This window comes from Cyclopterus lumpus, chromosome 3, assembly GCF_009769545.1.
Source record: "Cyclopterus lumpus isolate fCycLum1 chromosome 3, fCycLum1.pri, whole genome shotgun sequence".
Taxonomy (NCBI): domain Eukaryota; kingdom Metazoa; phylum Chordata; class Actinopteri; order Perciformes; family Cyclopteridae; genus Cyclopterus; species Cyclopterus lumpus.
The window spans coordinates 10,701,345-10,728,800 of NC_046968.1; the positions used below are offsets into that span (position 1 = coordinate 10,701,345).

General features: G+C 42.9%; 2 protein-coding genes across 4 annotated transcripts; one reads left to right on the plus strand and one right to left on the minus strand.

Moving 5' to 3' along the window:
- The first annotated feature begins 10,358 nt into the window (after positions 1 to 10,358).
- Positions 10,359 to 17,899, plus strand: nkpd1 (NTPase, KAP family P-loop domain containing 1). The gene is made up of 6 exons (XM_034527936.1): positions 10,359 to 10,500; positions 11,136 to 11,204; positions 12,142 to 12,258; positions 13,391 to 13,719; positions 15,500 to 16,939; positions 17,605 to 17,899. The coding sequence occupies exons 2-6, from the start codon at positions 11,186 to 11,188 to the stop codon at positions 17,830 to 17,832; spliced, it is 2,133 nt and encodes a 710-aa protein (XP_034383827.1). The 5' UTR covers positions 10,359 to 10,500; positions 11,136 to 11,185; the 3' UTR covers positions 17,833 to 17,899.
- A 1,510-nt stretch (positions 17,900 to 19,409) lies between these two features.
- LOC117728033 (LIM and senescent cell antigen-like-containing domain protein 1) lies at positions 19,410 to 26,202 on the minus strand. 3 transcript variants are annotated; one of them, XM_034528704.1, is made up of 10 exons: positions 25,987 to 26,202; positions 25,049 to 25,205; positions 24,825 to 24,891; positions 23,256 to 23,376; positions 22,901 to 23,050; positions 22,633 to 22,783; positions 21,773 to 21,865; positions 21,611 to 21,659; positions 21,421 to 21,496; positions 19,410 to 20,609 (listed from the first exon to the last, which is right to left on the minus strand). In XM_034528704.1, the coding sequence occupies exons 1-10, from the start codon at positions 26,013 to 26,015 to the stop codon at positions 20,495 to 20,497; spliced, it is 1,008 nt and encodes a 335-aa protein (XP_034384595.1). In that variant the 5' UTR covers positions 26,016 to 26,202; the 3' UTR covers positions 19,410 to 20,494. The 3 variants fall into 3 exon arrangements, with proteins under 3 accessions (XP_034384595.1, XP_034384605.1, XP_034384615.1); XM_034528714.1 differs by having other exon boundaries at positions 23,256 to 23,347; positions 25,987 to 26,176; XM_034528724.1 differs by lacking the exon at positions 19,410 to 20,609 and adding an exon at positions 21,056 to 21,200.
- Positions 26,203 to 27,456: the final 1,254 nt, after the last annotated feature.

The following is a 27,456-nucleotide window of genomic DNA, read 5'->3' on the forward strand; positions in this document are numbered from 1 at the left end:
AACGCCTACTGCTGGAATCAACGTTGATGAGAGCCGTTAGAGTGAACCAAAACAGTACAGTTGCCGGCCGTAAAATCTAAATCACAAAAGAAGATGGAAAATGCTGGCTGAAATGCTGCGTAGAGCTGAGGGGAACTTCAGAGTTAGCTCATAAATCTCATATACAAGTAAGCGATCATGCGATCCATAGTTAATATAAAAATATTGATTATTAGAGATGTCCCAAGCCGATACTAAGGAGAGGTGTCGGGGCCGATCCACGCATATTTGAATGGATCATAGTGGGCTAAATGAAAGCAATGAAACTCCCATCCTCCTTTACTGTACTCTACTGGGGTTTGACAGCCGGCTAATGTCGCTGCTCTCCGATACGACAGCCGGGATCTACAGTGCAGCATGTTGAAGGTATTTGTGCATGTGGATTGGCCAAATCTCTCTCTTTCTTACCAGCAAAAAGTACCAAAACTAAGTAACTCTCCATACAATACTATCACAATACGTTGCCCACAATAACGATGATATCTGCGATACGATACATCACAACATCCGTTTAATTTAAGATGAGAAATCCACCTAAAAGAGTGATGTATTTATTCAGTGCATTGTGGCGTCAGTTTCACAGAATTTGCTTCTGGGCTTGGAGCAGCCTCTCAACCTCCAGGCTAAACACGCTAGCTTCTTTTCAACTGTTCAAACACGGCATGTAGAGCGCCCGTATGTTTTATATGATTAATAATAATGATATTCGACGCCAGTGTATTAATAATGTAACCCAAGAGGAAGTAATACAATTAATTGCTGTATAAACTTTGTCCCACCCATAAATGTAACTACTAAACTCTGGTTGTTGCTTTTGGATTGTTCTTTTTTTAGGGTGTTGACATGGTGATTACAAAGTGATGGTGATAACACAAACCCCATTTAGCTGCAAACTAAACTAAACTAAAAACAAAATGCCAATAAATACCGCTCCAACATTGTATCCAGTACTTCTTGGACTGTTTCAGATGGGTATTCAGGATATCGTGTCCAGAGTTATAGATCACATTGGTTGGTTGGATTCTTTACAGGTGTGTGTTGACAGAGAAATATTTGGTAATTAATGCATACATTATCTTGATTATGACCTCATTAACACACCTGATTATGTTTAATATATCACAGTGATTATAGCAGGGCATGCTGTTTTGCTTATCAAGGCAGTAGGAGAGCCGGGAGTGAGACAGGCAGCCGGAGAGACAGAGGACACAGCTCTGCGGGGTTTCCATCCCATGCCAGCAGGGTTAACAGTGTGCAGTCTCTCAGCTGAGGGCAAGAGATGCTTCCTGGTTAGTCTCACTGAATCTGAATTAATTTCACACAAATTAACAAATAACACATTTTCTCTAACCGGCCATAGTGGCATTTTCCGTGCAGTTAGGTTGTTGTTGTTGTTTTTGGCCATGTTTAGAGACATTTGTTTTCAAAATGTCTGCATCCATGTCTGTTGCAGTGTCACCTCCTGAGTTTTGTTTAAAAATGTACAGATTGACAATATTACTATCATGTTTGCCACTTCAGCTAGCATGGGGAGAGGCAATTCTGAGGGCACTTACATACGAGGTGAACGTCCTCAAAATGAAATCAATATCGTGCTATATTGTTTTCCCAATTACGTTCTGGTGAAAAACGTGATGTGTCCTCGTAAGGAGTCTTGGCGATTTCCTCTTTAAGTTCCTCTTTAACTGACAAAATATATTTCCTTAAAACTGCCATCCAGATGAACCCATACAAGCGTGTTATGGTCTGACATTGAAAATACATTATGTGCCTTCCACAGCCTACAAATCCCTGTGGATGAATGAGTTGTTTTTATAAATGTGACAACTAACGGTCAAAGTTCAGTTGTGTATAGGCATGAAAACGACTCGGTAAGGTTCGGGAACTATCGTCATTAAAAGAAACCATTGTCGACCGTCTCCCGTGTTAAAGTCTGACGTTTTGTTGACCTCCTACCTTTGTCGACTCTGACAGTGTCACACTACTTCCTCCTTTGACTCATAATGATAATAATTGGAAAAGTAAATGTATGGCATTTTAGGAGCATTGTTCAAGTTACCTTTGATGCATTCTGAAAGGGGGGGGAAAAGAATCGCTGAGTGATCGTCCTAAAATGTTATTCTTTGACAAGTGAGCTCTCCACATCACATTTAAAAAATAATCCATTTAAAACTGCGCAGGGCTACTGCAATATTATACAGTGTTCACTCTGAAAGACAGCCCCACCCCTTAACTACATATTGATCTTATCTGTGCAATTTAGCACCCCCTCGCTTCCCTCCAGCTCCCCTCCCTTGAGGAAAAAGCAATACAGCCTCATCATGCACACACAACAACACGCACACAGTGACACACATGTACACACACACACACACACACATGGGTGTGATAGAGGAAAGGGTGTGTGTGTGAGGGGGGGGGGGGTCACAGTCGAATACATGACTAATAGACTGTCGACATAGATAAATTACTCTTTAAGTAACAGACAATTGCTCTGTATTCCATTCAGTGAACAGTAGTTTCCTCTCTTCTCTCTATCCGTTTTTCACCTTTCCTTCCCTTGTCCTCCGCTCATTCTTCCTCCATTTCTATGCTCCCCGCTCATCATATTTACACTCGGACGCCCTCTCCATCTCTTAACTTTTGCTCCACTTTATCCTCTGGCAGTTCTCATTCGTGCCCTTCTGTACTTCCCTTTGCTTTTTTCATCTGTGTTTCCAAAGCAACAAGTAGCAAAAGGTCTGGGAGACTTTTTCCCTTCTTCTTTTCACATGTGAAGGAGGGCGCAGAAAAGGATCTGGGGCTGCTCAATAGTGGAATTATGCAAATGAATCCACCCAGTGACAATGGATTAGAGCGTGCTCTCTCATAGCTGACAGAAGGAGTTTAGAGCTCTGAGAGACACTTTAAATGATTATTGTCGCACAAATCACAGTCGCATTCACGCTACGATTTCTGTGTCCACCTATTGCCTTTTCTCCAGCCTGGTAGCTGCTGTATTCGTGCACCATGTAAACAGATATGACATCTCAGTACTTTTGTCATAGATGCAACAGCAATACAAGAGCAGAGAGAACCTTTATTATTGACAACATTATTACTGCGTCTTGACGCCTCTGCAACAGAGAAATCTCCATATGCATGTTTACATGTGTGATGTGACGACACCTCCCTTTCACTAGGGGTCTGGGTCCTGTTTGCTTTGCGTTTTGTCTTTCAGGCTGTTCAACAGCTGATGAGCCACACCTGAGCCTGGAGGCTGCTCTAAAAAGGCAACACCTGAAGACAGAGGTCGCTCCCTTGATTGGCTGGCTGCTCTCCACTACAGCTTATTTATTCTATTTCGTTCTTCCTGACTGCCAAAGGCGGTGCTTAGCACTGGATATCTTCCGTCTCGGGAGTCTTAATAACGACAAAGTCACCTGTGACCTTGGATGACCCCCAGCCGGGTATAAGTTCCGGTGTCATCCCAAGATCAGTCCTTTTTCATTTTCTCGCTATGCAGGCTAACTACTATTTTAGCATGCCTATTATACTCTAGTTGCTGCAGTCCCTCCTAGATAAGGGCCAGTCTTCCTCTACCCTGAGGGTGTATGTAGCTGCCATCTCATGACAGCATGTTAAAATCGACAATGACACTGTAGGGAGCCACAGGTTGGTGTCCCTCTAAAAAAGTGGCTCAGAGACTGCGTCCCCCGAGCACCCCAAAGGCTCCTCCATAGCACCTGTCCGTGGCACTGGACACCCTATGCTCGCCTCCTTTTGAACCCCCGGTGGAGGCAGAGCTGAGATGGCTGTCGGCAAAGACTGTTTTTCTCCTTGCCATCACTTCGGCAAAGCGAGTAGGCGAGCTGCACGCCCTATCGGTGAGTGAATCCTGTCTGAGGTGGAACTCAGATGGTTCAGGTGTCACACTATGGCCTAATGCAGCGTTTCTCCCTAAGGTGCTGGCACGCTTGTATCTCAACCAGTCTGTCCGGCTTGCACAGTTTGAGCCCCCGTTGGGAGAGGAGAGGTCAAAGCTCCTGTGCGGGCCCTCGGAACCTTTGTCGAAGCCACCATAGGCATACGACAGTCAGAGCAGCTTTTCATCTGTTATGGTGGGTCTAGGAAGGGCTGTGCCCTTTCAAAACAGCGCCTGTCCCACTGGATAGTGGAGGCCATTGCCTGTGCATACAAAGCTAATGGCCGTGCTCTGCCATCCGGAGTGAGGGGCCATTCTACCAGGAGTGTTTCCACGTCATGGGCAACCCTGAGAGCTAGTGGAGGATATATGTGCTGCAGCCTCATGGGCATCACCGAGCACATTCACCAGTTATTACAGAGTGCTAGTGTAGTGGTGATAAATAGTTGGAGCAGTTGTCTCGGAGGCACGTCCGAGGCTGCAGGTGGGTTGCCTGTCTATGGTGGCTTTACCGGGCCTGCAGGTTTTAGTGCATAAGTACCCACCACAAGTAACACCTGAAGACTAGGGAGGAGCTTACTTAGTTCTGGTTAGGCAGTTAGAGGGACAGGACAGCAGTGATGGCTGTGTATGGGTTGCTTTTGCTGTTCGGGTGTTGTTCAGGCAGTCTGTTTGTTTCCTCTATGATGGCTTCTGTGGATAGTCTTGAGAGCTCTGTAGGAGTTACTAGAGCGCTTGTTGTTTGGATTGGATGCTGTTGGTCCTAAACTGGAAGCCTTTACCGTTTCTTGGTTTACTCATATGGTGAGCAGGTTAGTAGTTCTCTATGCATGAACTGGCCCTCCTGAGAAACCTTACTGTTCAATCTGGTGCCGTTTCATATTACAGTGTAATCTCTCTAGCCTTCCTTCTTTCTCAGCTCACTCTTAGATGCTTCTCCACATGTTGAAGTTGCTCGGTGGCTCTGGATTGATTAGAGGGCTGGGAGATGCACGAAGACTGGTAAGGAATCTGTAAATATGAAATCTATATAGTTTGTATTCAAAAGTCTGTATTCCTGGTGGGAACATTGTTTTTAATGGAGGGGGGTGTGATGACCCTTCCCTTCCACTAGGGGTCTGGGTCCTGTTTTGTCTTTCAGGCTGTTCATCAGCTGATGAGCCACACCTGAGCCAGGAGGCTGCTATAAAGAAGAGAGAGGTCGCTCCCTTGATTGGCTGGCTGCTCTCCACTACAGCTTATGTTTTGTTTTGTTTGTTTGAGCTAGTTGTGTTATTCTTTAAATAAATGTCTATCGTTTTTAACTCGTCTGTTCTCCCATCCATGTTGCAGTCTCTGAGCCGGGTTGTAACAGTGAACTTGTGAGAAATTCTGTTCTGATGAGTGTATGCAACCGGTTTTTCACAAATACATGTCCATGTGACACTCTCACATGTTACTAATTCAAATCTCAAACACATCGTGTGTGTGTGTGTGTGTGGATAGTATTTCTCTAACATGAATCGTGTTTTTGCCATGTGGAAACTGTTTATTTTGTCTATACCTTCCATTCAAATCAATATAATTGCAAACCTGAAATCCTTTTTTACAAGCACTTAGTTACACTTAGCTGTAAACAGTGCCGGCTCTGCAGAGACATACAATGCCAGCACTTACTCCTTTGTTTGCCAGTGTGTCTTTGTCAGGAACACAATGCAGGCCCCTGCTGGTCAATTGCAATCAAGTTACTAATCACACATGGATATAGTTGTGTTTTTTTTATTGCAATGTTGAGTTGCAAATAGAGAAAACAAACTAGTTGTGTTGTTGCTGTGTGTACATTGATTTTGCATTAGCATGAGCCCGCCGAAAGCATCGCTTTTGAGAAGCCAGATATTCACACACACACTCTGTGCACATCACAGGCAGGTGACTTTTACTACACTGTAAAACTTCTTTATTGATTTAAAACTAGACTAAGAAGCTACAGCCGTGCAAGCTTTTTCCTTTTTGCTGTTTATCGTTATGCACCTTTCACCAAGTCACATTCCTTGTATGTGAAACGTACTTGGCAATAAACAGTTCTGATTGTGGTTTCTGTAAGGCTGTTACTTAGTCACAGGGGTGCTAACACGCTGGTGTTTAGCGGGTACAGTGCTCACCATTTAAACATCTAATTTGCTCACTACTGCTGAGGCTGATGATGTTTTGCAGATATTTGGTCATAAACCAAACTATTGGAGAAATTAACATTTTGATAGAATAATGGTTCCATAAGAAAATGTATGGATCATCAAAGTTTATCCAAAGTGGGACATGAATGTCTGCACCAAATGTCAAGGCAATCCGTCAAGACATTTTACTCAAAACCACAAATTTCAACCTAACAAGGGCGATAGATGAAGTAATTAGGATTCATCCTCTGTCTTGACAAACTTTCATGGCAATGCATCATATAGTTGCTGAGATATTTCAGTCTGTACCAAAGTGGTGGACCGATTGCCTGAATAACATTGCCATCCCTAGATTCCAACCACGAACAGAAATAAAAAGCTATAGAGATGTGCGATAACAACCGAAGCAAAAAGGTGGTCAAACACTATTAAAGAAAGCATACAGGCAAAAGTGAATTAGCCAGAATGTTGACTTTAACACATTTTCTCCAAACTAAGATTGTATTTTTTTGTTTGAACATTCAAACGGGTCCATGCTCTCGCGCTGCATTGTGCCCGTTCTCTTTTTTGTGTATTTGTTTGTATTAATGGCCGACACATTGTGGTGTTTTTTTCACGGCGTTTCTCTCTCTGATCTCTCACTAATCAGTGCGTACTCGGGTATCTTGTCGGGAGCTTTGAACTACCGAACAGCAGATTCTGGTGTCATGATGCAGTGCATGCTGCGTGCCTTGAGGTGTGTATGTTCATGAAATATAAAACAAAACGTGTGTGTGTGTGTGTGTGTGTGTGTGTAGTACAGCGGTAGATACAAGGAAGCTATAGGAGGAAGGGAGAGACCCAGCACTTGTACTGTGCACTGCATTTGGCTCTACAGATACCTCCACCATGCTTCAGTGAAGGTCTGATAGGGATCAGATTTCATAACAGCCTAATAACACCCTCCAAGGGGTCTCAACCTCGACTATTCTATCTCTGAAAGAGCTGTCATCATCTTTACCTCCACAATTCAGCCCGTCAACAGCCATCAACCCCTCAACGGACCGATATTGACAGAAAAACCGGAGGCAGGATAAGCGAGCAGGCGTGCATATGTGCACACATCAGTGTAAGGTCGCGTGTTGGGGAAAGATCCAGGAGTGGGCCCCACCACCACCACCACCACCACCACCCAGAGATGAGCTTGTTGTGCACCTGGTAGCTGTACTCTCACATGGGGTGTGGGGTGGAGGGAGAGAGAGAGAGACAGACAGATTTCATGAAAGCGTGGAGAGGAATACAAAGAGGCAGCCGCACAGAAAGAAAATGTATAATGATGCCCGTTGTCACAGCCTTGACTTTTGGACAGCTCTGGTTCCTTGCAGTGTGCTGCAGAAGAGATGGATAAGCCTTGTCATGCATCATAAATGTAATACCATATGGGAATCTAGCTCTCACACATGCAAGAGAATAGGAAATGTGTGCGCCCCATAAAGAAGAATGTATTGCCTTTTAGGAGGTAGCTAAGGACATATTGTGTGGCAGGCCTCATAAACATGCGCATGTTTCTCCTATGAGTTTTTGTGGGATTTGAGGGAAGGCTGTACAGAATGAAAGAGGAGGATTAAGCGGCAGAGAGACACTATTTAAATTGAAATGGCGGCACTGCTCGAGAAGGGAGAGGAAGTCGAAATGGAAATAGACGAGGATGCAATGATGTGATCTTGGATCTGAATGTGAATGGAAAGGAGGTTGAAGGTGCAGGCAAAAATAATCATGCATGGGATGTTTGTGCTGATAGATACAAGATCAGCATGCATACCATTTCGCTCACCCCTGCCCCAGAAGGGCTCTTCAGTGGCAATCTCATAGCTGCCTTTTTTTTTTGTTCTCCTAATATTTGTCGCAGAGGTATCAAACAAAAAGTGGATTTTGTTGGCGTGGAGGATTTTTCATCAGGCCCTCTCTGGTGGGATTGTTAAAGCAGACAATGTCTATAGATCTTTGGGGGTCACAGCATTCAGAAGCCTCCAATTGTTGCCGCCATCATCCCCTTGGTAACAATAAAGGACAATCGGTGTGTGTGAATCAGTTTGTGGCAGGGATCTGGACCCCTGCGCCTCAGGGTGAAGACCCTATCATCATCTTCGCTTGCTGCACAGCTCTGCCAAGGGAGCCGCAAAGCTTAAGACATCATGCCCAGATTTGGCAGTACTTACATTCTGTATATATGGCTCTTTCTCTGTCCTCTCCCTGTGACTTAGCTGCAGTGAGGCTGATCAATAGATCACACCAACAAGAGGTCTTGAGGCCAATTAGGCCGGGCAAGCTGTGTCAGACTGCGTGTCAATACTGAGGCCTGTCCGCCCTCAGGAACAATGGATGAGAAATAAAAGCATATACATATTAGAGTGTGTGTGTGTGTGTGTAGTTACTGATTTACATAACATCAGCCCATCCAAGAGAAGTTCTAGCACATCTTAAGCTCTTGACCGCTCCCAGTTTTCAGTAAATGCCTCCTTCACTGTCGGGTCGGCTCCTACATACCAAATAGAGGAGAAGTGTGATGAGGGGCTGCTGATCAAATGTCATTGTCTTGCTTTACTGCACAATACTTTAGTGCCCTCTGTAGGCGTATTTAATTACAACACAATTCAAAAAATATATAAATTGCATAATTTGACTTCACAGTTGATGCAAATGATCCTTTCAACCGGTTCCTGACAGAAAACAATCGCTACACCCTGAACTTAACATATTACAATATTAGTTTAATTTCCCCTTGCCTTTAGCAAAGTAAAAGGATATCACTCCAAGTCTGCACAATTCTGAAATACAATTTATCTGTGTCTGGACCTATCTGGGATTAATCATGAAGGTGAATTCATTAAGTTAACTGCAAGGTTTATGTGGTGAAAGGGCGATGTGCGGTGAGGGTTCATACAAGGGGAGATACAATCCAATTAATTCAGTATTGGTTAAGCAATAACTGAGAGTCTCTCTCTCTCTCTCACGCACACACACACTCTCTTTCTATGACAATCAAGTTAATTAAAATAGTTGAACAATCCAGTAGTCTGAGTAATAGTCACCCCCCAGGCTGAGCACTTTATATCTTAATCAGACGTCCACTAATTAAACCTTGTTTCCATCCTTTCCTATCGTGAGGTGTGAGGTTGTCTGCAGTGTTGACACCAATATGCTTGAGGTACGTGTACGTTTTCATACAGTATAGATAGTTACAGTAATTATGTCATTACATGGCACATATAAGCCTCCAGCCCATGTTGACACAGACAGCCAAGATATTGTTGCAGTGGTGACATGTTTGTCAGACAAGAACATAGCTTCTTGCATTTTACCTTACACTGCAAACACAGACTTGTGTCTTCTATCCACATAGAATGTCACAAAAATAGATTGCCTTTCTAAACGAGATCCATCTTGCATCTCCCCTGAAATCAAATTTGAAAAATAAAGTCATTTAAAATCCCACAGAGCTCTGTTAGTATACATCACCAATATATGCTTTCGTATATATGCATTTCTATATGCACACATTTAAAATGATGCTTCTTTATTGCTTGAAATGTACACATTGGGAATGTATGGATTCACAAAAAGCCACCTTGCCATGATTTACTTCAATGGCTATTTGTACTAGCTTGTCAAGGACTTATGCTGAAAGGTATACTGCGACACCAGATGGAAAGAGTAAGCTAATGCAGAAAAAAAAAGTAAATGTGCCACGGGAAATTAGGCTTCTAGCTTGTTTGTCAAAGCTTGACTAACCAGTTATGTCATAACAAATCCTGCTCAGGGCAAAAAAGGCTTTGGTGCAGCTGCTTCGGCATCTTAACTGCTCTGCATGTCGGTTCAGGCCAGACAGAGCAATCCAGCCATTCCAAACCGGAGGGACTCCAAACATGGATGATTCATGCAGACCCAAGGCTCCAGCATGAAAAGCACTCATTTGTTTCATTTTTCCATGGACTGAAAAAGTTGGACGGTGAATGCCAGAAGCTACCGCAAGAATGGGGATTCTCGTTATGCTTTCAGGAACTACCCATTTCCCTCAGATTCTATGAATAGAGAGAAGATTGGGGAGCAGCAGGAGTAGTATGGTGTAACAGATTTGAAAGAGAAAATAGAAGAAATGTACAGCTCCATCTCTCAGAAATGATTTCCTCTTGCATGTGACCTCACTTCCTGGATAGTGTCCATCTCAGAGACGTTGTCTGTGGTTATCAGTTGACTTCCCTCCCTCCTCCTCTTATCAGTGTTGTAAAGTTTTATGGCATTGAAGTCCTGGGGGTATAAGGTTCACTAATCCTTAGCTGCAAGGTCCTTTCGCTTTTCTGGATACGCGAGAAGCAACGATTCAATGATAAGTCAAAATAAAAGGTCAAGACTGACATCAACCAGGTAAGCTTGTTTTACCAGGAAGACCTTTCTGACACATGAGTAATTGTGTTGCTTCGAGTATAACAACAGTGTCATGGTGTACGATAATATAGTATTCTTTTGTGCACACTGATCAGAGTCACACATAATCCGTTTCAGGACTAAAGGTCTGTCTGTAACTCTGTTTCCGTTTTGCTCCGTTAAGACCGTCTACGAGTCCATTGAGCATTTGTACAGGCAAGAACATAAAAGGAAATATGTTGCCAGCAGGGAACGGCATTAGGTTATGTAAGGTAATAATTGACAGAGCAAAACTGTTGACATTACCCTACACATAAAAAAAGAACAGCCTGCGCTCTGGGCGGGTGCATGTCCATGCATGAATGTCAGGGTATCATCTTCAAACAATTCACTTAAATGCCTGTCACTCAAAAAGAACATGCAGGTTGTGATTTTGTGTTTTTGCCACGTACTCATAGACATTCATTCCATCTTTTAAGTTCGATGAGTGCACTCAATCAACCCCCCGGGGGGATCTTTGCATTGGAGCTTGCTGGTGACTGAAAGCACCACATTGTCTTGCTCAGGCCTGAAGACTCACAAACACGCCTCCACTGCTTACGCTGACTTCCCTGCTGTTTTATCATTTTTCGCAGGTCAAAAGGGATTTATCTGTGCAAGCTGCAAACCCCGCAACACAGTCAACATGTATAAGACAACCAATGGTGAGTTATCGGCAGCTAATGACACGTGTGCGACAGCTTTCTCCTGTCATACTCAGAAGGGCTCCATTGTTACTTTGTCAGTGAATATTATCGAATGTAAATGCTTATACTGTCGGAATAAGGGATGTGCGCGTTGTGTCTCCAGCCTCGGTTCCTTTGCCCGTCTGAATGAAATATTATTACTATTATTAACGCAGGCTCCTATTTTTCCTTTCAGCAGTTATTTATTGTAATTTATATAATTTCACTGGCAGCCTTTGTATTATTATTTCTGTTAGTACAGCCAAGGAAAGGCAGAAGTCAGGAATAAGAAACTCTTTCTGTATGTTTTCTTCTTAATTGTTTGTCATTAATCAATTAGCACAGAGCCCACTTCATGAAGGGCATGTCTTTGATTATTTCAAAGAATTTATGTCTATTGGTTGTGGGTGAACATGATTTAAGGACCATACAATGAGTCTTCATCCAGCTTAATTCTTTAAATAACTTATGACGAACCCAGTTTCTAAAGTGAGAGGAATACATAAGAACCATGTTTACATTTCAAAGTTAAATGTAACCTATATTAAAGCCTATACATTATAATCTATAATATTCAATAAAAAGTGGTTTCTTTACTTCCCGTTTTCCTCTGAAAAGGAAAATGCTCATGGAATTCAGTCTACGCCACGAACATGCAAATAAACACCTAAAGTGTCTCATACCTTAACTGTCATTTCAGTTTAGTTCAGCCTTATTGGGCTGAAAGGAGAAAAACCTGTTTCCCTTTAATCGAGAATATTGTCAATAATGATTAGTCCGTTCACCGGAGATCCAGTTCAACTTTGTGTTTTTGCTCACAGAAGAGCATCAGCGAAGTTCATTTGAATAAAAAGTGAAATATAAAACGAGCTATCCATGCCATTCTTTTACATATATATTCATCATCTCTTTACAGATGATATTTTTGCATATGCGCTGTCTAAGACCCTGACAAAGGTTTCATCACCTACAACTGTGGGACTCTACTCCTCCTGCGATGATCGAATTAACATGATCCTCGAACAAATGGCGGGTATGTACAAACACTCATATCATCTATTCTGTCTGCTGGAGGACTCCTGCTTTAAAATCAACCCCTTAAGGCCTAGTGACGTTTTGGTTTCCAGAGTTACCGCCCCAATGTTCACTGAGAACACGGCTGTGTTGACTGCTAATGCAAATGCTATGGCAGCACAATATAATGACCACAAAGTGAACGTAATGTTGCACTGACTTGAGCTACTTCTTGGCATATGAATGAGCTGTGCACCGCCTCAGAGCTGGCTCATGATTCATTTAATCTGATTAATTGAAACATGTAAGGTGTGGACTGTACCCCCCCCCACAAACACATTCATGCCATATGGAATACATAATTAATTTTTTTAAATGACCTTAAGAAGACAGTATTTCCGAGGCAGCACATTGTGTCCAAACAATCCCCCTCAAGATCGACTGTAACCGCGCAAATGTACCGCATCAAATTACAATTTACGGCAATTGTGTGCAAAATTGTAAGCATATTTTCATCTCACGATTGACAGATGAGCAAGTGCCACCTTGAACTTTACAAATAAGAGGCACATTTCTGAATAAGAACACACTAAAAATGAACCACATATTAGTAGGCTTCATAATTCCACAAATGAATAGTGACCTTGCATTGGAAATATGTGATGTGAAAACTTAAGTTTTCATTTTATGGACAAGTGACATTGAACAGACTGAATGGAGCATGTGCAGCTGCGGACTCCAATAGAAAAGACAAGTTCAAGGTTCTTGGTCTTTGTGTACTGTAGGGCTGTCGGGATGATTTCTTTTTCACTTTCATATGAATGTTTTTTCTTTTCTTGCCCTGATCTGAATAATTGAATAATAAATAAATACCTATCATCGCAGAAAAGTCGGGTTGATTATTTTCCCTGTGCCAGGGCATTTTATCAGAGTTGGTGAGAGCCTAATTAGTCAAACTCACCAACGTATAATATTCAACATAGAATTCTAAAAAGACAACGTCCTCTTTGTGTCCAATCTAACTACCCAACATGTTTGCCAGTCTACATGTCTCAATGCCTAGATTCATAAAGTTCATCCTCACATGTGCCCTACCCCAACCTGCTATTTATACAAGATGCTGATATTATCAATGCTTTGTGTTTCCTCAGTGTACATGAAGCAGGAAGCTTCGAAGATTGAGCAGAAATACAAAGGAAGCTATAAGCCTCGCTCAGTTACTCCTTCATTTCATGGATTTCTAGCTCTCATTGGTCGAATGCTCTTCTACAGCCCCATTTGGACAGAGGAGAACCAGCATTTCCATAACATCCGGTTCATTAATGTACATTTTAGTCCCTGGCATTTTGCAAGCAGTGACCTGCTTTGGGCTGGAATAGCCATGCGGCTGTTTGAGGCCATGCAGATGGACTTTGGGAAATTAAATATTGTGCTCTACCGTGTGGCTCAACATGACGAAGAAGAAGAAGTCCAGAAGAAGGTTTGTGAATCTACAGAGTCTACAGCCATGCTAGTGGCTCTGTGTGGCTTTACAAAGTATGTTATCCATCTTATCCCCCCCCAGTGCAAGCTGATGACAGCCAGGTCTATTTCTGCCAAGTCACATCACATCCATTCAATGTACTGGAATGGGAGTCGAGTCTCAGTGGCAGATATATATATATATATATATATAAATAAAAAGATATATTATAAGATGTGCAGTGATGGAAAGCGTACTATAATATGTCACCTAAATGCACTTTAAAGTAATTTTACTCAATTACAAGTCAAATTAAGTCATTAGATGAAAGTAAAAAGGTAGATCAGTTAAAACTTATTATTTTATGTTGAAAAGAGGGTAAAACATTATTTTTTTTAAAGTGAGTACATGATAATTATATGACAGACCTATTAAGACATTTAGGCAACAAAAAAAAGGTACCACGACAGCAACAGCACTTTTGTCCAAAGAAACAAGTCCATTATTTCTCATTTCTGCAAAGAGCACTTTGCAGGCGGAGTACACAGCTGATAACTTAAACAACCGGAAAAGCAAACGAAACTCAGACAATTACACAAACGACAATAAATAAATAAATAGACAGACACCGCGGCGGGTGCACCAAGATATATGAAGCAGCATCCTGTGTTATGCTCAATCAAAATAGCCCACCACTTCTTACAGAATAAAACATCACCAAGGCAGTCAACACATCTAAACACAGACCATGAAAACAAAGACAGAGCACGAGGTGCGCGCGCACACCGCTAACGTCTGAACGAGTCTTGTGCACCTCTCATTATCCCACAATCTGCTCCAGCTTCAACTTCGCTGCTCGTTCATTCACAACGTGTAAGAGAACCAGTCCCCCCATCCGCTCTGTCCCAGTATAACCAGTCCAAGTCTCTCCGTCCCACTGCGCTCCTCGGAGATGTCAAACATCTCGAGCAATGAGAGCGCTCTGCAGCCAGTGTGACGGACATTGTTGTGAAAACAGCAGAAAGTCCTCAAACGCCTCACTGAAGGGAAACGTTCCCCAGTGGCCGTCGCCACACTCACCGTGCATGAACGCGTTTAGCGTGTTGCCCACTCCCAGAATGCACCTGTTCACGCAAATACGTTTTGGTTCCCCCAAATCACAATAATGTAGCAGAGTACAAATTAATATAACATGACTATGGAAGCCCATTTATGCCACTGCGATGAAAAAAAAATGCTGTAAGTCAATGGGGTCTTCAAAAAGGACAATTTTTAAAAAAATGAATAAAAATACAAGCACACAAAAAAACAAAAGTGACTATAATTAGTAACATCAATACCTCAAAATACGTAGTGAAGAAAATGACATTTTGATCTGGTGATGGCGCTAGATGAAAAGTTAGGGGTTCACCAAAGTTAAGACAATTTATCCCGAGTGGATCATGTAAGTTGAGGCGATATTTCACTCATGTCAACGTCAAGGTGGCATTAGATGAAAAGTCAGGGGATCACCATAAATGTATGAGCGTTCATCGGCTGACAACCATGTCTGTACAAAACATGGTGGCAATCCATTTATCAGATGTTGCTAGATAGTGATGAATTTGACCTGCTGATGGCGCTCGATGAAAAGTCAGGGAATCACCAAAGTCATTAGGATTCATTGCTGTCTAATAGTGTTAAAATATTTCATGCTGGAGGAACAAACTGCAACTAACTTCCACCGTGTTGCAAAACCCTTCAGTGAAATCTAACGTGCCTCGTGTTTGTTCTGTTTTGTTTTTATAAAATAACTCAGAAAGTGGAGGAGGACAGTCCAAACCATTGGAGGTCCAGAAAGATTTGCTGCTGCCCACTGTGGTTTCTCTGCCTGTCCATTCTTGTGGTACCACTTATCCTCCTGGTATTGTTTTTGCTCTTTGGCCTTCCCGGGCATGAGCTGGAACCTGGAGCGCTGGTGAACGGAACAACCACCAAGGTGGGTGTGATGGATGGCATGGTAATTGCTGCCATTGGAGTCCCCGCCGCAAGCGCAGTGAGGTTTCTCTTTCAGATGGGTAAGAACCTCATCTCCAGCCTGGATCTGAACATCAAGAAGGGGATGGACAATGAGCGCATGAGCATCCAGCTGGGCTTCATGAACGAAGTGAGGAAGGAGATGTGGTTTCTTTCTCAATTCATCAAGTTTATGGAGGTGTTTGAGAGGAGGAGGATCCGTGTGGTACTGAAGATCACCAATCTGGACCGCTGCTCCCCCAAGAAAATTGTCTCAGTTATGGATGCGATCAACATTCTGCTTTCACACGAGGAGAGTCCTTATTTTTCCATCCTGGCCGTCGACCCAGAGGTTCTTGTGCAGAAACTGAACTTTACGGATGGCTGCTTCAGCAAAGAAGACAGGGCGTATGCGTTGTTGAACCGCATCGTGACGCTGGCCTTCACCGCCCCGCCACTGTGCGGCGATTCAAAGCGCAGTTTATTTGACAGCCTCATGAGGAATTCCAAAAAACCTGAGGGCGTAATCGTGTACAAAGACAAACGTAGAACTGGGAGCCTCGAAAAGACCCCTTCCTCAGTGGAGAGTTTATTTGACACAAAAGAATCGTATCCACTGATGGACAGAACTGCAGATGCACTGGAGGTAGAGGAGCTGATCAGCAGCACCCTGGCCAGCTATGAAAAGAATCTAAACAAGTACATGCTAGAGGATGCCATGTGCATGAGGAGGGAGATCAACTCCATACGACTGACTGTGATCATTATGAATGCCTTGAAGAAGGAGCTTCCTCAACCAGACTCCATGGCAGCATGGGTGGTCTTGGCTAATCAGTGGCCCTGCCGCCTCAGCTGGATTATCCAGTGTGTGGAAGACGCTCAGCAGAGAGCAGTTATCGATCGTAACAATAAGGCCGACACTGACGATTCAAAGACCTTGTGGGAAGTCTTCAGTGATTCCAGGGCTGAGCTGTACGTGATGAGTGCACAGATTGATGACCTCCTTGAGCAGGATGGAGATCCCGAGATGTTTGAAATATTTCTCAAAATAGATTTCCGATTCACGGTGAAGGACTTGAAAACATTTGAAGTGGCAACGGTGAACTTGGATCGTTCAATTAGGAAGGAGCTGGCTCACCTCAGAGGGACCTCCAGGCTGAACGATACTGGTTGGATGAGGAACCTTGCTCCTCTGCCAATCACAACAATCATCAATATGGATAAAGAGGATGTGTGTAAAGAGGTAAGAAACTTCTTCACATATAATCTTTCAGATTTCAGTCCCAGTTGATTTGCCGGCGACAGCAAGTGTGGCGTAACACTTGAGCAGCTACATGATCTAAGTTATGCAGCCAAAAATAACGATTGTTTTCATGAAGATTTTTCATCTTGAGGCTCCTCTTTACTGTCCCATTACGTCCTGCATATTTCTAAATGGCTCCTCAGTCAAAAGATGTAGGTAATGAGTATGTTTTGTAGAAGCATTTCTGAATAATGATCGCTGTCGGTGACAAATACATGGCATTTCCTGTAAGTACTTCACAGTTAAAGCACCAGTAGAATCCCTTGTGCATAAAGTTTAATCCAGCACTGGAATGGCGGACCCTGCCACTAACAATATAACTATGAGGTATATACTGAATGTAAATGTATGAATCAACTTTTTTTTTAAGCTGACTGTAAATAGTATCCATAACACACACACACACAACACAACAAAGCAGTATCTATTGAAATGGGTGTGTTTATTCACCTCACACAATGGTTAAAATCCAAAGTATGTATGAACTCTTGCAAATGCAACAGAAAAGATCAAATTAATCATATCGGGGAGGTTCAGGAACTAAATCATATCACTCCTCTGTGTTGATAATGCTTACGCTTTCTTCTTTTCTTTTCTTTTTTTAGTTGGAAAGAATGACATATCCCAGTAAGTATATTGATATTGTAAGAAGCAAAGACCTCAGTGGCATGGCACTGCTCTTTGCTGATGCAGAGGACCTTAAACGCATCCTAGATATGACCTTGGGTGAATGGGCAACTTTCAGACTGCACTTCCTGGTTTCACTATCACCTTCCCATTCTCAGAAGCAGCCGTCGAAACCTCGCCTCCATGATCCCCATCAGCATCAGTAGACGTCTACTGTTGACAGCATGTAAGTGTGTGATATCACATTTCAAATGTGATATCCCACACATTATGATCTGCGTCAATTACATTGGTTTTGCGTTGGGCTGCACGGTGGTGTAGTGGCTAGCACTGTCGCCTCACAGCAAGAGGGCCGCGGGTTCGATTCCCGGTCGGAGCGGTCCTTCTGTGTGGAGTTTGCATGTTCTCCCCGTGGCAGCGTGGGTTCTCTCCGGGCTCTCCGGCTTCCTCCCACAGTCCAAAGACATGCTGCAGGTTAATTGATCTCTAAATTGCCCATAGGTGTGAATGTGAGAGTGAATGGTTGTATGTCCCTACATGTGCCCTCGATGGACTGGCGGCCTGTCCAGGGTGTCCCCTGCCTTTGCCCTATGTCAGCTGGGATAGGCTCCAGCGCCCCCGCGACCCTAATGAGGATAAGCGGTATTGAAAATGGATGGATGGTTTTGCGTTGCTACAGGAGCAAACTCTTGATTCTGCTGAGAATTTTTAAATCTGGTGTAATTATGTCAAAACATTGCCACGTGCATGTTGGTTAACTTAAGGGGGACAAGCAATGACAGCTGTAGTATAACCTGAGTGCACATTTGTGTTTTTCATGGATCACATTTTCCTATAAAAAGGTATTTTTCAAAGCAGATATTTCAACTTGCTGCAGTCAGAAAAACACATATTTGATATTTGATGTCTGAATATCATTAACTGCTTCAGTTTCAGGGCCCTGGTATTGTGCATGTTGGTTCACTGTCACGCGGTAATGGCTTCACTGTGAGCCTTTGTTTATGTTACTAATAACACCTGTGCTTTTCCTGTTATGATAAGTCAGAATGTCTGCTGGGAAAAATAACTATTATGCGTTATTGTTGCGGTTCTTTTTTCTGTCGGTATCTGTTATGGAAGGTTTCAAACAGAAAAGGATCCCAAATATTTTTTAAAAAGCTGTGAAACGTGTTTTAACATTGCGTTAAAACTCATCGTCAGGACTATTGAAATATATAATTACAGATCACGATGCTCCATTTTCCACGTCCTCTCTTCCTTTGCCTCTCTAGCATACAAAAGAGTGGCATTAACTTGAAAATGATGTTTCTTAAATTTAGCGGTGTTTCATCAACGACTCGAAGCTTTAGTTTAAAAGAAGGGTTAACAGGAGGCTCCTCTGTGCACAATATTGGATTGTAGGTGTTACACGTTCATTTGGTGGTTGTTTTCTTAGTTTCTCTTTTGTTTGTACTGTAACTTACTTCTGGAATTACAGAATATTTATAAAGTGATGTGCCTATATAATACATAATTTATGCATGCTACATGTTTCGCAACCTTTAATAAAGTCAACTATTTACTGCACATTTAGCTTGTGGAAATTCCTTCATAGTATGATTGCATCTATTTCAGAGCCTGGACAGGCATTCATGTTTACTTGGTGTTTCGTAGATTTGAATTCACTGTGACGCGTTAGGGAGTTTATTTGATTAAAAAACATTGTACTTGCAGTAAACTGTAATTTTCCATCATGCAGTACAATATGCAAGTGTTTCATAAAAAATAAAAAAAAACACTTATCCAAGCAAATATATATTTTTATTGTGTAGCACATCTCATTTTTTCTAAATACATTTGCAAGTGTACAAACAGCCCGAGCAGTGTGCTGACTCGTTTATTATATTTTTACATCAAAGTGTTTGCATGTTAAATACTCAGCTGCAAGTTCATTTCATGTTTTCCTTTGAACTATTTCCCTCAGAAGGTTGCAAACATTACATATAAATATGAGGCTGACAATCCCAAGGCGTTTACTGTACAGCAATAACATTTCACTGCCATACATACAGAAAGCAGACAGCACTGTACAGTAAGCATATGTTGTGGTGTTTCTTATCATATTAGCACCCTTTGATATATTTTCTGCCAACTCACTGTGGACAAAGGATCTGAATAACATATTTACCTGTTAAGCCATGCTGGTAGAAAAGGGACACGAGGCACACATTCTTAATTTATTATATTAACCATAAGCAGTGGATTCATTAACACTTGTAGGTTTGTATATGACCCTTGCTCCCAGAGAAACTGTTACAATAGCCTAAAGAGCATAGTGGTTACTTTGTAGTTAAACATACTGAGGTGCAAACGCTCCAAAGGGGAAAAGGCTGGAATTATGCCTTCAGTCTAATTGAGATGCATATAATGAGGCATAACTATCAGAACTGCATGTAAGTTTTATTTTAACCATTATTTGCATTTTAAGACACATAGTTCATATATTCAAGGCACACATGTTATTCAATATAATATCAAACAACAATCTTCAAATTCAAGAAAATTTTAGACAGCCGTTGGCAATCATGCTCATGGTAAAGTATAATGGTATAATAAACTGGGACACCAATCACTTCTATGATAAAAAAAAAACGTATCTGGCCAATTTAGGAATGTTAAAAAATAAAATAAAAATCACGTTTGTGTGTAGAACGAAAGCCAAAAGTCATCTGCTAACGGGCACCTTTATGACAAGGCCACAGTGATTATTTATATATATATCTGGGATTCATTTTAAAATGTACAATGATGTACTGGTACACCTCTGGGTCCGCGTGTTGTTATGCAGACAGCAGGAACACTTCCAGGTCGTTTTGGCTGTAAAGCCGCTCACTTGCGTCCCAAGGACTCCGCCAGCTTCTTGAGCCTTTTCTTCAGCTCCAGAGGAAACCTTTCATAGCACTTTTTACAAACAGGCTTCATGTCAAACTCAACAAACTTGTTCCTGCAAAGAAGGAAAGAAAGAATATGTCAAAAACTAAATGTAATGTCTTGTTTCTAGCTCCCAGTAAGCGTTCAGATTCCCCTCACAGCTGCATTATTCTACACGTTATCAACACTGCAGGTTAAAATGTGTTTTTAAGTCACAATCTCCTCACTTTAAATTGTGTTTTATTATGTCATTGTGTAGACCTAAACAATTACTCCATTAATTGAGCAGATTCATTGATAATCGTTAGTTGAAGCCCTACTCATTAGCATTAATTGTGCCAAGCATAAGTTGTATATGAATGTATACTTTAAAAGTCCCATTAACACAACAATTACAGGAAACTACTACCCTAATAAATAAAAAGATGAATAATGACATCACGCCATCCTTTCAAACATGAACCACCACAGAAAAAGAAGAAGGCAGAGATAGCACCAACCAAGGACGGAGAGGTGAGTTGTCGAGATTAATAACTACAGACAGACAGCAGGTTTTTTCTTGCGGTCGCGCTCGCGTCGAGCCAGGCGGCGTTTCAGCTCATCTGGCGTGCGCTCATAGCAGTGCTTGCACACCGGCTTCAGGTCAATTTCAACAAACTTATCTCTGAGTAACCACAGAAGTGAGGTGAAGCATGTAAGAGGAGAAATTGGGAGGAAACGGGAGAGAAAAGAGCCAAAGAGGGAAGAGGTGTCGCAGGAAAGTGAAACGCACACAGAGAATTGTTAAATGACGTGTTAAGTAAGTGTGTGACACAACAATCAGAGGAAATATCAGTATTAGACACAATTGGTTAGTAAGTAGATTATTGAGCAACATCACTTACTTGAGAGTGAGTTTTGTTTGGCAGGTGGAGCACGAGAAACAAGTGACACACCAGGCCTTGTTGAGAGCAGACACCACTAGAGAGAGAGGAGGGGGGAAATGAACATTACACTTTTGTCTGTTCAAGCAACATTTTATGTAAATTCCATTAAAACACAGCCCTGAAGATAAGATATCAGATTGATACTCACCATCGCCTTCAATCACACGGTTGCAGTGATAGCACACATCGCCAAAGAGCTTAACAAATAAAAGGAGATTGGATTTTGTTTAGTTGGTTTGTTATTAAAGCCAGCATTGCTAAGATTATGTCTGTCATGTCCATTCTTTTACCTGGCTCTTTTGTTTCCTACCTGGTTATAATGAGTCTCACAGTAGGCCAACCCTTTCCTCTCATAATGCCGATGACCGAGGAAAGGCTTCTCGCACTTGGCACACACAAAATGCTGTCAACAAAAATAAATGTTGTTGAGGTAAGAGGGGGAACAACTCCTAATGCGGGCATCGGAAATGGACTAGAGGAGCAGTTGCCAACACAACATGAATAATACATGTGCATTCTATGAATACGTTTACCTCGTTAGAAATGTTTTTAAAAGTTATAGACTTGACCTGTGGTGACATATTACTGTTGTTTTTGTTTTGTTTTTAAAAAAGTGTCCCACGGTGTTTTTAAAATAGCTCTACTTTTCTGATGACTGCGCGATAAAAGTTCCTGAAGTGGTTAGAAACTAAATGAATTTCCGCCAATGACTGTATTTAGCATTAAATTGACTACGATACACAGTTGATAGTCTGGAGCTTTTTAAACAGTAAAAGATTCAGCAGCCTCAAGACGGATGAACACTCTGCCTCCAGAGAAATGAGCTTTTTTAAGAGTGCTCACATTTCTCCTACTGCCTCGAATGAGCTCATTAACAGTGTTTTGGTACCAAAGTTGTGTATTCAATGAATAAAATGTTCCTGTCCATAAGTAATGGTAATTAAATATGAAATTAATTAAAGAGTTGTATCCTGCTTCAGTGTCAAAACTTTTCATACAATATAAACTACATCAAGTTGGCAACTCAATGGAAAGATAATGTCACACTTGCCTGGCTACGCTTCTCTCCAAAGAAAAACAGGGTAAACGTGGTCACGATTCCTAAAGTACCTATACTGCGTACATACTGTATCCAGCGCATTATAAATAGTCTCGTTCTTTTTGACAAACCTCCACGTGCCACTGCTTGCCCATGGCATTGACAACACGCCCCTCGATGGGTCTCCTACAGGCACCACAGATCGGCACGCCCATTTTATCATGGCAGGGCAAACAGAAGAGCTCTCCCTTCAGCTCCCTGGCCTCAGCTGTCAATTCCTTCCTGTGGGCGCAGAAACATAAAAACACGTTGAAGAACATATGTAAGACGTCACGAAACACAATCTTCAGTGTGTACCGCTTTCTGCGCTCAACAGTGGGGTTGAGAGGCAAGACTGACCCACAGTTGTTGCAGTTGAAGTGGTCTGGGTGATAGGGGTCATTCTTAAAGATCAGGGGTTGCTCTTCAATGATGGCGTGGCACTTCTGGCAGATGTACTTGCCCAGGCCACGAGCTTTCTCGCGGTTATGGCAAGGGCGACACAGGTGCCTGAGAACAAAATGTAGGGGTGTCAAGAGAAGTACAATAAGTATAAAGTAAAGTGTTGACATACTCTGTAACAGCAGCTCAAAATTCCATTATTTGCTAGGACGCAAACACAAGCGAGTCAGCAGCTTGACGTGGGTGTAACCACTTGTTTTACAGGCGGTCACAGTGTCTCGATATAAAGACTGTAATAAGGCGGGATCCTTACCTGCCAGCATTTTTGACAAACCCCACATCTGCAAGCACAGCCTGGCAAATGTCACAGCAGAAGCAGTCAGGGTGCCAACTATTGTTCATGGCCTTAATGACACGACCAATGATGAACTCCCCTGAGGGAAACCCATAAGTGAGAGATCAGTTTGAGGCAAGTCTGAGTCCTTCAATATGTGTTGGTACTGCATGCTATCACAGTGTATTGTACACAAAATGCATTCATATATTCCTAATGAGCACAGTTATGGAGTTCTGGCGTTACTTTAATGCACCATAGTGCTTCCTATAGGGTTCTCAAAGTGTCACTTTACTGTTGAATGCATTTTAATTGTATCCATTTAATTTGATTAGCGCATTTCCGTCTCTCCCTGGGCAGTCGAGCAGTATTTTAATTAAGCTTAGGACTAAATGGAGCACTAAAATGCATCTTGGGTGATCTAAACACAAGCGGGAAGTTCTAAGTAAAATGTTAAACAAAAGTATGAATATATTTAAAGATCAGTGAGGACACATGGGGATCTGAGCTCTCAAACAACAGATGGCGGTCAGGGATGCTCACATGCAAATGTAACACAGTGGTTCCCAAAGTGTGGCGATGTGGTGACGGCCTGATGCTTTGGTACACACCACTTGATATGGAGCGGTGTATGAAAGGTTTGTCAAGATGATTCGAGGAGACAACGATCCAAAAGCAAAAGGGGGACCAACATAGAGGATTTGCTGCGTGAAAACTGACCGCATTAAATTAAAGCTTAATCAAGATATTTTAATATGCCATGGCAAACCTTCCACACATGTATACCAGAGGGGCGGAAATTTCTCACTTCTAAGATGCATTGTGACACAGACGTGAACGATTCTACATCGATGCAGTGACAGAACATAATCCGGTGCCTGGGCTTTATTTCAGGTCAGTGTGAATCTTTGTTGGGTTTTACTGTCACGCTTGTATCTCTTCTTTCTCACCTCGGCTCTACTCCTTTAATCTCTGGGATTCACAAGGCTAAACTTACACACAATATGCACTCGCCAGTCCGCTAGCTTGTTGCCCCCGCAACCAATATTAGCTGTTTGTTTTGACAATGTTGAGCTGAAGAAAAACATGAATACATACCAGCTAAAATTAAATTGTCAGATATTGAAAATATGCAACTTTTAATAATACACTGTTGTCGTCTGATTTTTTTAAACCACTTTCTAAATAAAAAGTCCAGATTTATCTGACTGTATGTATTAATTGATGACAAAGTAGCCATATCCCAAAAAAATAGAAAATTGAGACTGGTCGTGAATCTTAATAAAATTGAGTCTTCAAAAAATCAAAATCAATTCCTTCAAATCGGTTGTGAGCAGGGAGGCAAAGTCTAATCTCAAATAAGCACTTGAGGACCACCAAGATGCATTCTGGTACCAGGTGTATCTCAATTAGATCTAGACAAGGTCAAATATATATATTCAAATACAAAATACGTTGATATTCACACAAAATGTAGTCTAATCTTTCTGGGATCCACACACTAGATCTGGACAGTCCACAAAATGAAGGAGGCCCTGTAACACTCACCACACTGGTGACAGCAAGGGGCAAAGAGCATCTGGAAGTCATGTTCACAATACTTTCTTCCTTCAAACTGTGAAGAAAAGAGGATTTCAGAGTATTTCACTCAAGAGAAACAGTGAAAACATACTCCATATAAAAAGAGTAATGACAAATCACCAGCGCATGTGCAGCACATAAAGTACAACTCATCAATGTATTGATTTGTGAAACGGTTTACGGTGCACTACCTCATAAAAGAGTCCCTCTGGGAACTGCTGGAAACACTGGGCACACACAAAGCAGTGCTCGTGGTACAGCTCTCCATTGCTGTTGACGATCTTCTCGGTCGCAGCAAAGCCACTCTTGCAGCGCTCACAGGCGGCACTGGCCAGGGCATTCGCGATGCTGTTGCACGAGACAAGGAAATATAGATATTAGCACACGACTTCCCCCAGAGTCCCTGTGAAATGTTAGGCTGGCCATTGGGATGCAAGGCTGGACCAATGTTTATCATTTCTCACATAGTTAACTAGCTACTACGTTAACTGCCAGTGATTGTTTCAGCAGCTGTCACCGTGGAGAGTGGACACATAGTATGCGAATCACTAACACCGTTACCCCCTCCACAGCCACCTCCTAATTTGGTAAAGGAAGAGAGGTACTGAAACATAGCTGAATGACGACGTGGAGCCTTGGAAGCTCAAAACACACGCACGCACGCACGCACGCACGCACGCACGCACGCACGCACGCACGCACGCACGCACGCACGCACGCACGCACGCACGCACGCACGCACGCACGCACGCACGCACGCACGCACGCACGCACGCACAACACAACACAACCTTTTGCCAGTAGTTCAGTAAAGTGTGAGGCCACTGCGTGTTAGACATAAATATGTTGTATTAAGACAAAAACTACTACAACAAGTGGCTAACATCAAGTGAGCACCACACAGCGTGATTTAACTAACGCTAGCTACGACATGTCTCAGCCGGGAGGAGGCCGTTTTAAACGGTCAGCCCGACTGCGCTATGAATTGATCACACAGCTGTTGCTGGTGCCATAAATAAGCGGCTAGCTAACTTCGCCCCCGGCTCTTACGTCGACGAGCTAATATGACGTCAGCGGTTGCGTGAACGTTTTGCTGCTAACCGGTCAGTTACAGAAGCGAGCGTCTCACCTGCCGGTCATTCCGGCCACCGCGAGCATCCCCTCTCAACACGACGGTGTGCGGGGAACGGAGCTAATGCCGCCGAGGTGTGTCGGTGGGCCAGTTCCTTTCGCTGTGTCCGCCAAGAGACTCGTCCTGTGCCGCGCGGTGCCCCTCCTGGTAGACACGCACCGCGCCCGAGTTGTTGGCTGGCCGCGGCTTCAGGCCACCCCCACCCTCAGGGAGGGTCTCCAAAAGTGTGACGTCATTAGCTGCTCCATCGAACTGTCCTCCATGGCGTTTAAACAAGTCTCATTGTAGTGTAGCCGAGGGTTATGGTGCGGCTATACTTTATAATAGTAATACAATAATAACACGAGACTCCGGAGTCTGCACAAGACGGCAACCGCTGTATTTCTTTTCACACACTCCCGAGAACATTTCTTGTCGATAGATGAGTCCCTGCTTGCTCTACCAGGACCCTGTTGGGTCTCTTCCAGTGGGGAGTAAATTAGGATTATGCAGCCATACGAGATCCCCTTCTCCATGCTGCTCATGACGTGCCGTTCCATCATAGTACAGTTTTTGTTTCTCATGGGCACCATCTTTGGTCTGCATCTTTTCAGCCAGAGGTCACTTAGTCAGCATGAGAAAGAGGTATGGCCGAGCGCACCATATGCCACGGTAGGAACACATCCGTCCGATTAAATCTTTCAACCATGCCTTCTGATTTGGGATTATACAGATTTGTTCCTAATCCCTGAGAGTTGACAGTCTTTAAACAATCCCAGCTTCAAACTGCCGGCCCTGGTCACTGTGAACTACTTCTGGACCGCCATGTACCAACACGTAATCCTCAAACAGACACTGTGTTGCTGATTGGGCCGTTTGATAAGGAAGAGCATACAAGTTTACAAACTTGTAAAAGTAGTCTTCTACCACTAACACATATCTGTTGCACTTAGAAGTCACTGGTAATTCAAGAATGTCCATTGGCACTCTCTGGAATGGTCGAGTCGCTTGGGACCCACCCATTGGTGCCCGGTGCTTATGGCGCAGGGGCTCTGCAGGTCTGACATGGGAGGCACTCCTCGCACCACTGTCGAATGTCCTTGAACATAGAGGGCCAGTGACACAGGGCCTCCATGAAGATGCTGCAGCACATCAGGGACAAGCGATGAGGGTACGACCACCTGATACTGTGAGGGAAGACGTCACTCTCCACCAGAGTAGGCCATTCACCACCGAAAGACAAGGATATTCAGCCCATAACTTCCGCAGCCACCTGGAGCTGCCTTTCATCTGACCCTGAGGTGGTCTAGAAATACTCCAACCCAACACCGTGCCAATATCAAGGTTGGCCTGTTGCAGTTGCTTCAGTCCAGTCCCATCATGTGAAAGTGCATGCATGAAAGATGGGTCATCTAACTCACTGGCCGGCTCCACTGACTGCCCCCCTGTGATGAGATCAGAGCCCTGGATGTTCACCATGGGTGGTGG

What these genes read in the sequence shown, in the direction of transcription:
- nkpd1 (XM_034527936.1), top strand. An exon ending in GATCCTCGAACAAATGGCGG is followed by an intron (nt 12,259 to 13,390) that starts GTATGTACAAAC and finishes GTGTTTCCTCAG; the next exon opens with TGTACATGAAGCAGGAAGCT. An exon ending in AAGAAGAAGTCCAGAAGAAG is followed by an intron (nt 13,720 to 15,499) that starts GTTTGTGAATCT and finishes AAAATAACTCAG; the next exon opens with AAAGTGGAGGAGGACAGTCC.
- LOC117728033 (XM_034528724.1), bottom strand. Translation starts at nt 26,015, where the DNA reads ATGCTCGCGGTGGCCGGAATGACCGGCAG. An exon ending in CAGAGGGACTCTTTTATGAG is followed by an intron (nt 24,892 to 25,048) that starts GTAGTGCACCGT and finishes TTTTCTTCACAG; the next exon opens with TTTGAAGGAAGAAAGTATTG. An exon ending in TTCAACTGCAACAACTGTGG is followed by an intron (nt 22,784 to 22,900) that starts GTCAGTCTTGCC and finishes CTGCGCCCACAG; the next exon opens with GAAGGAATTGACAGCTGAGG.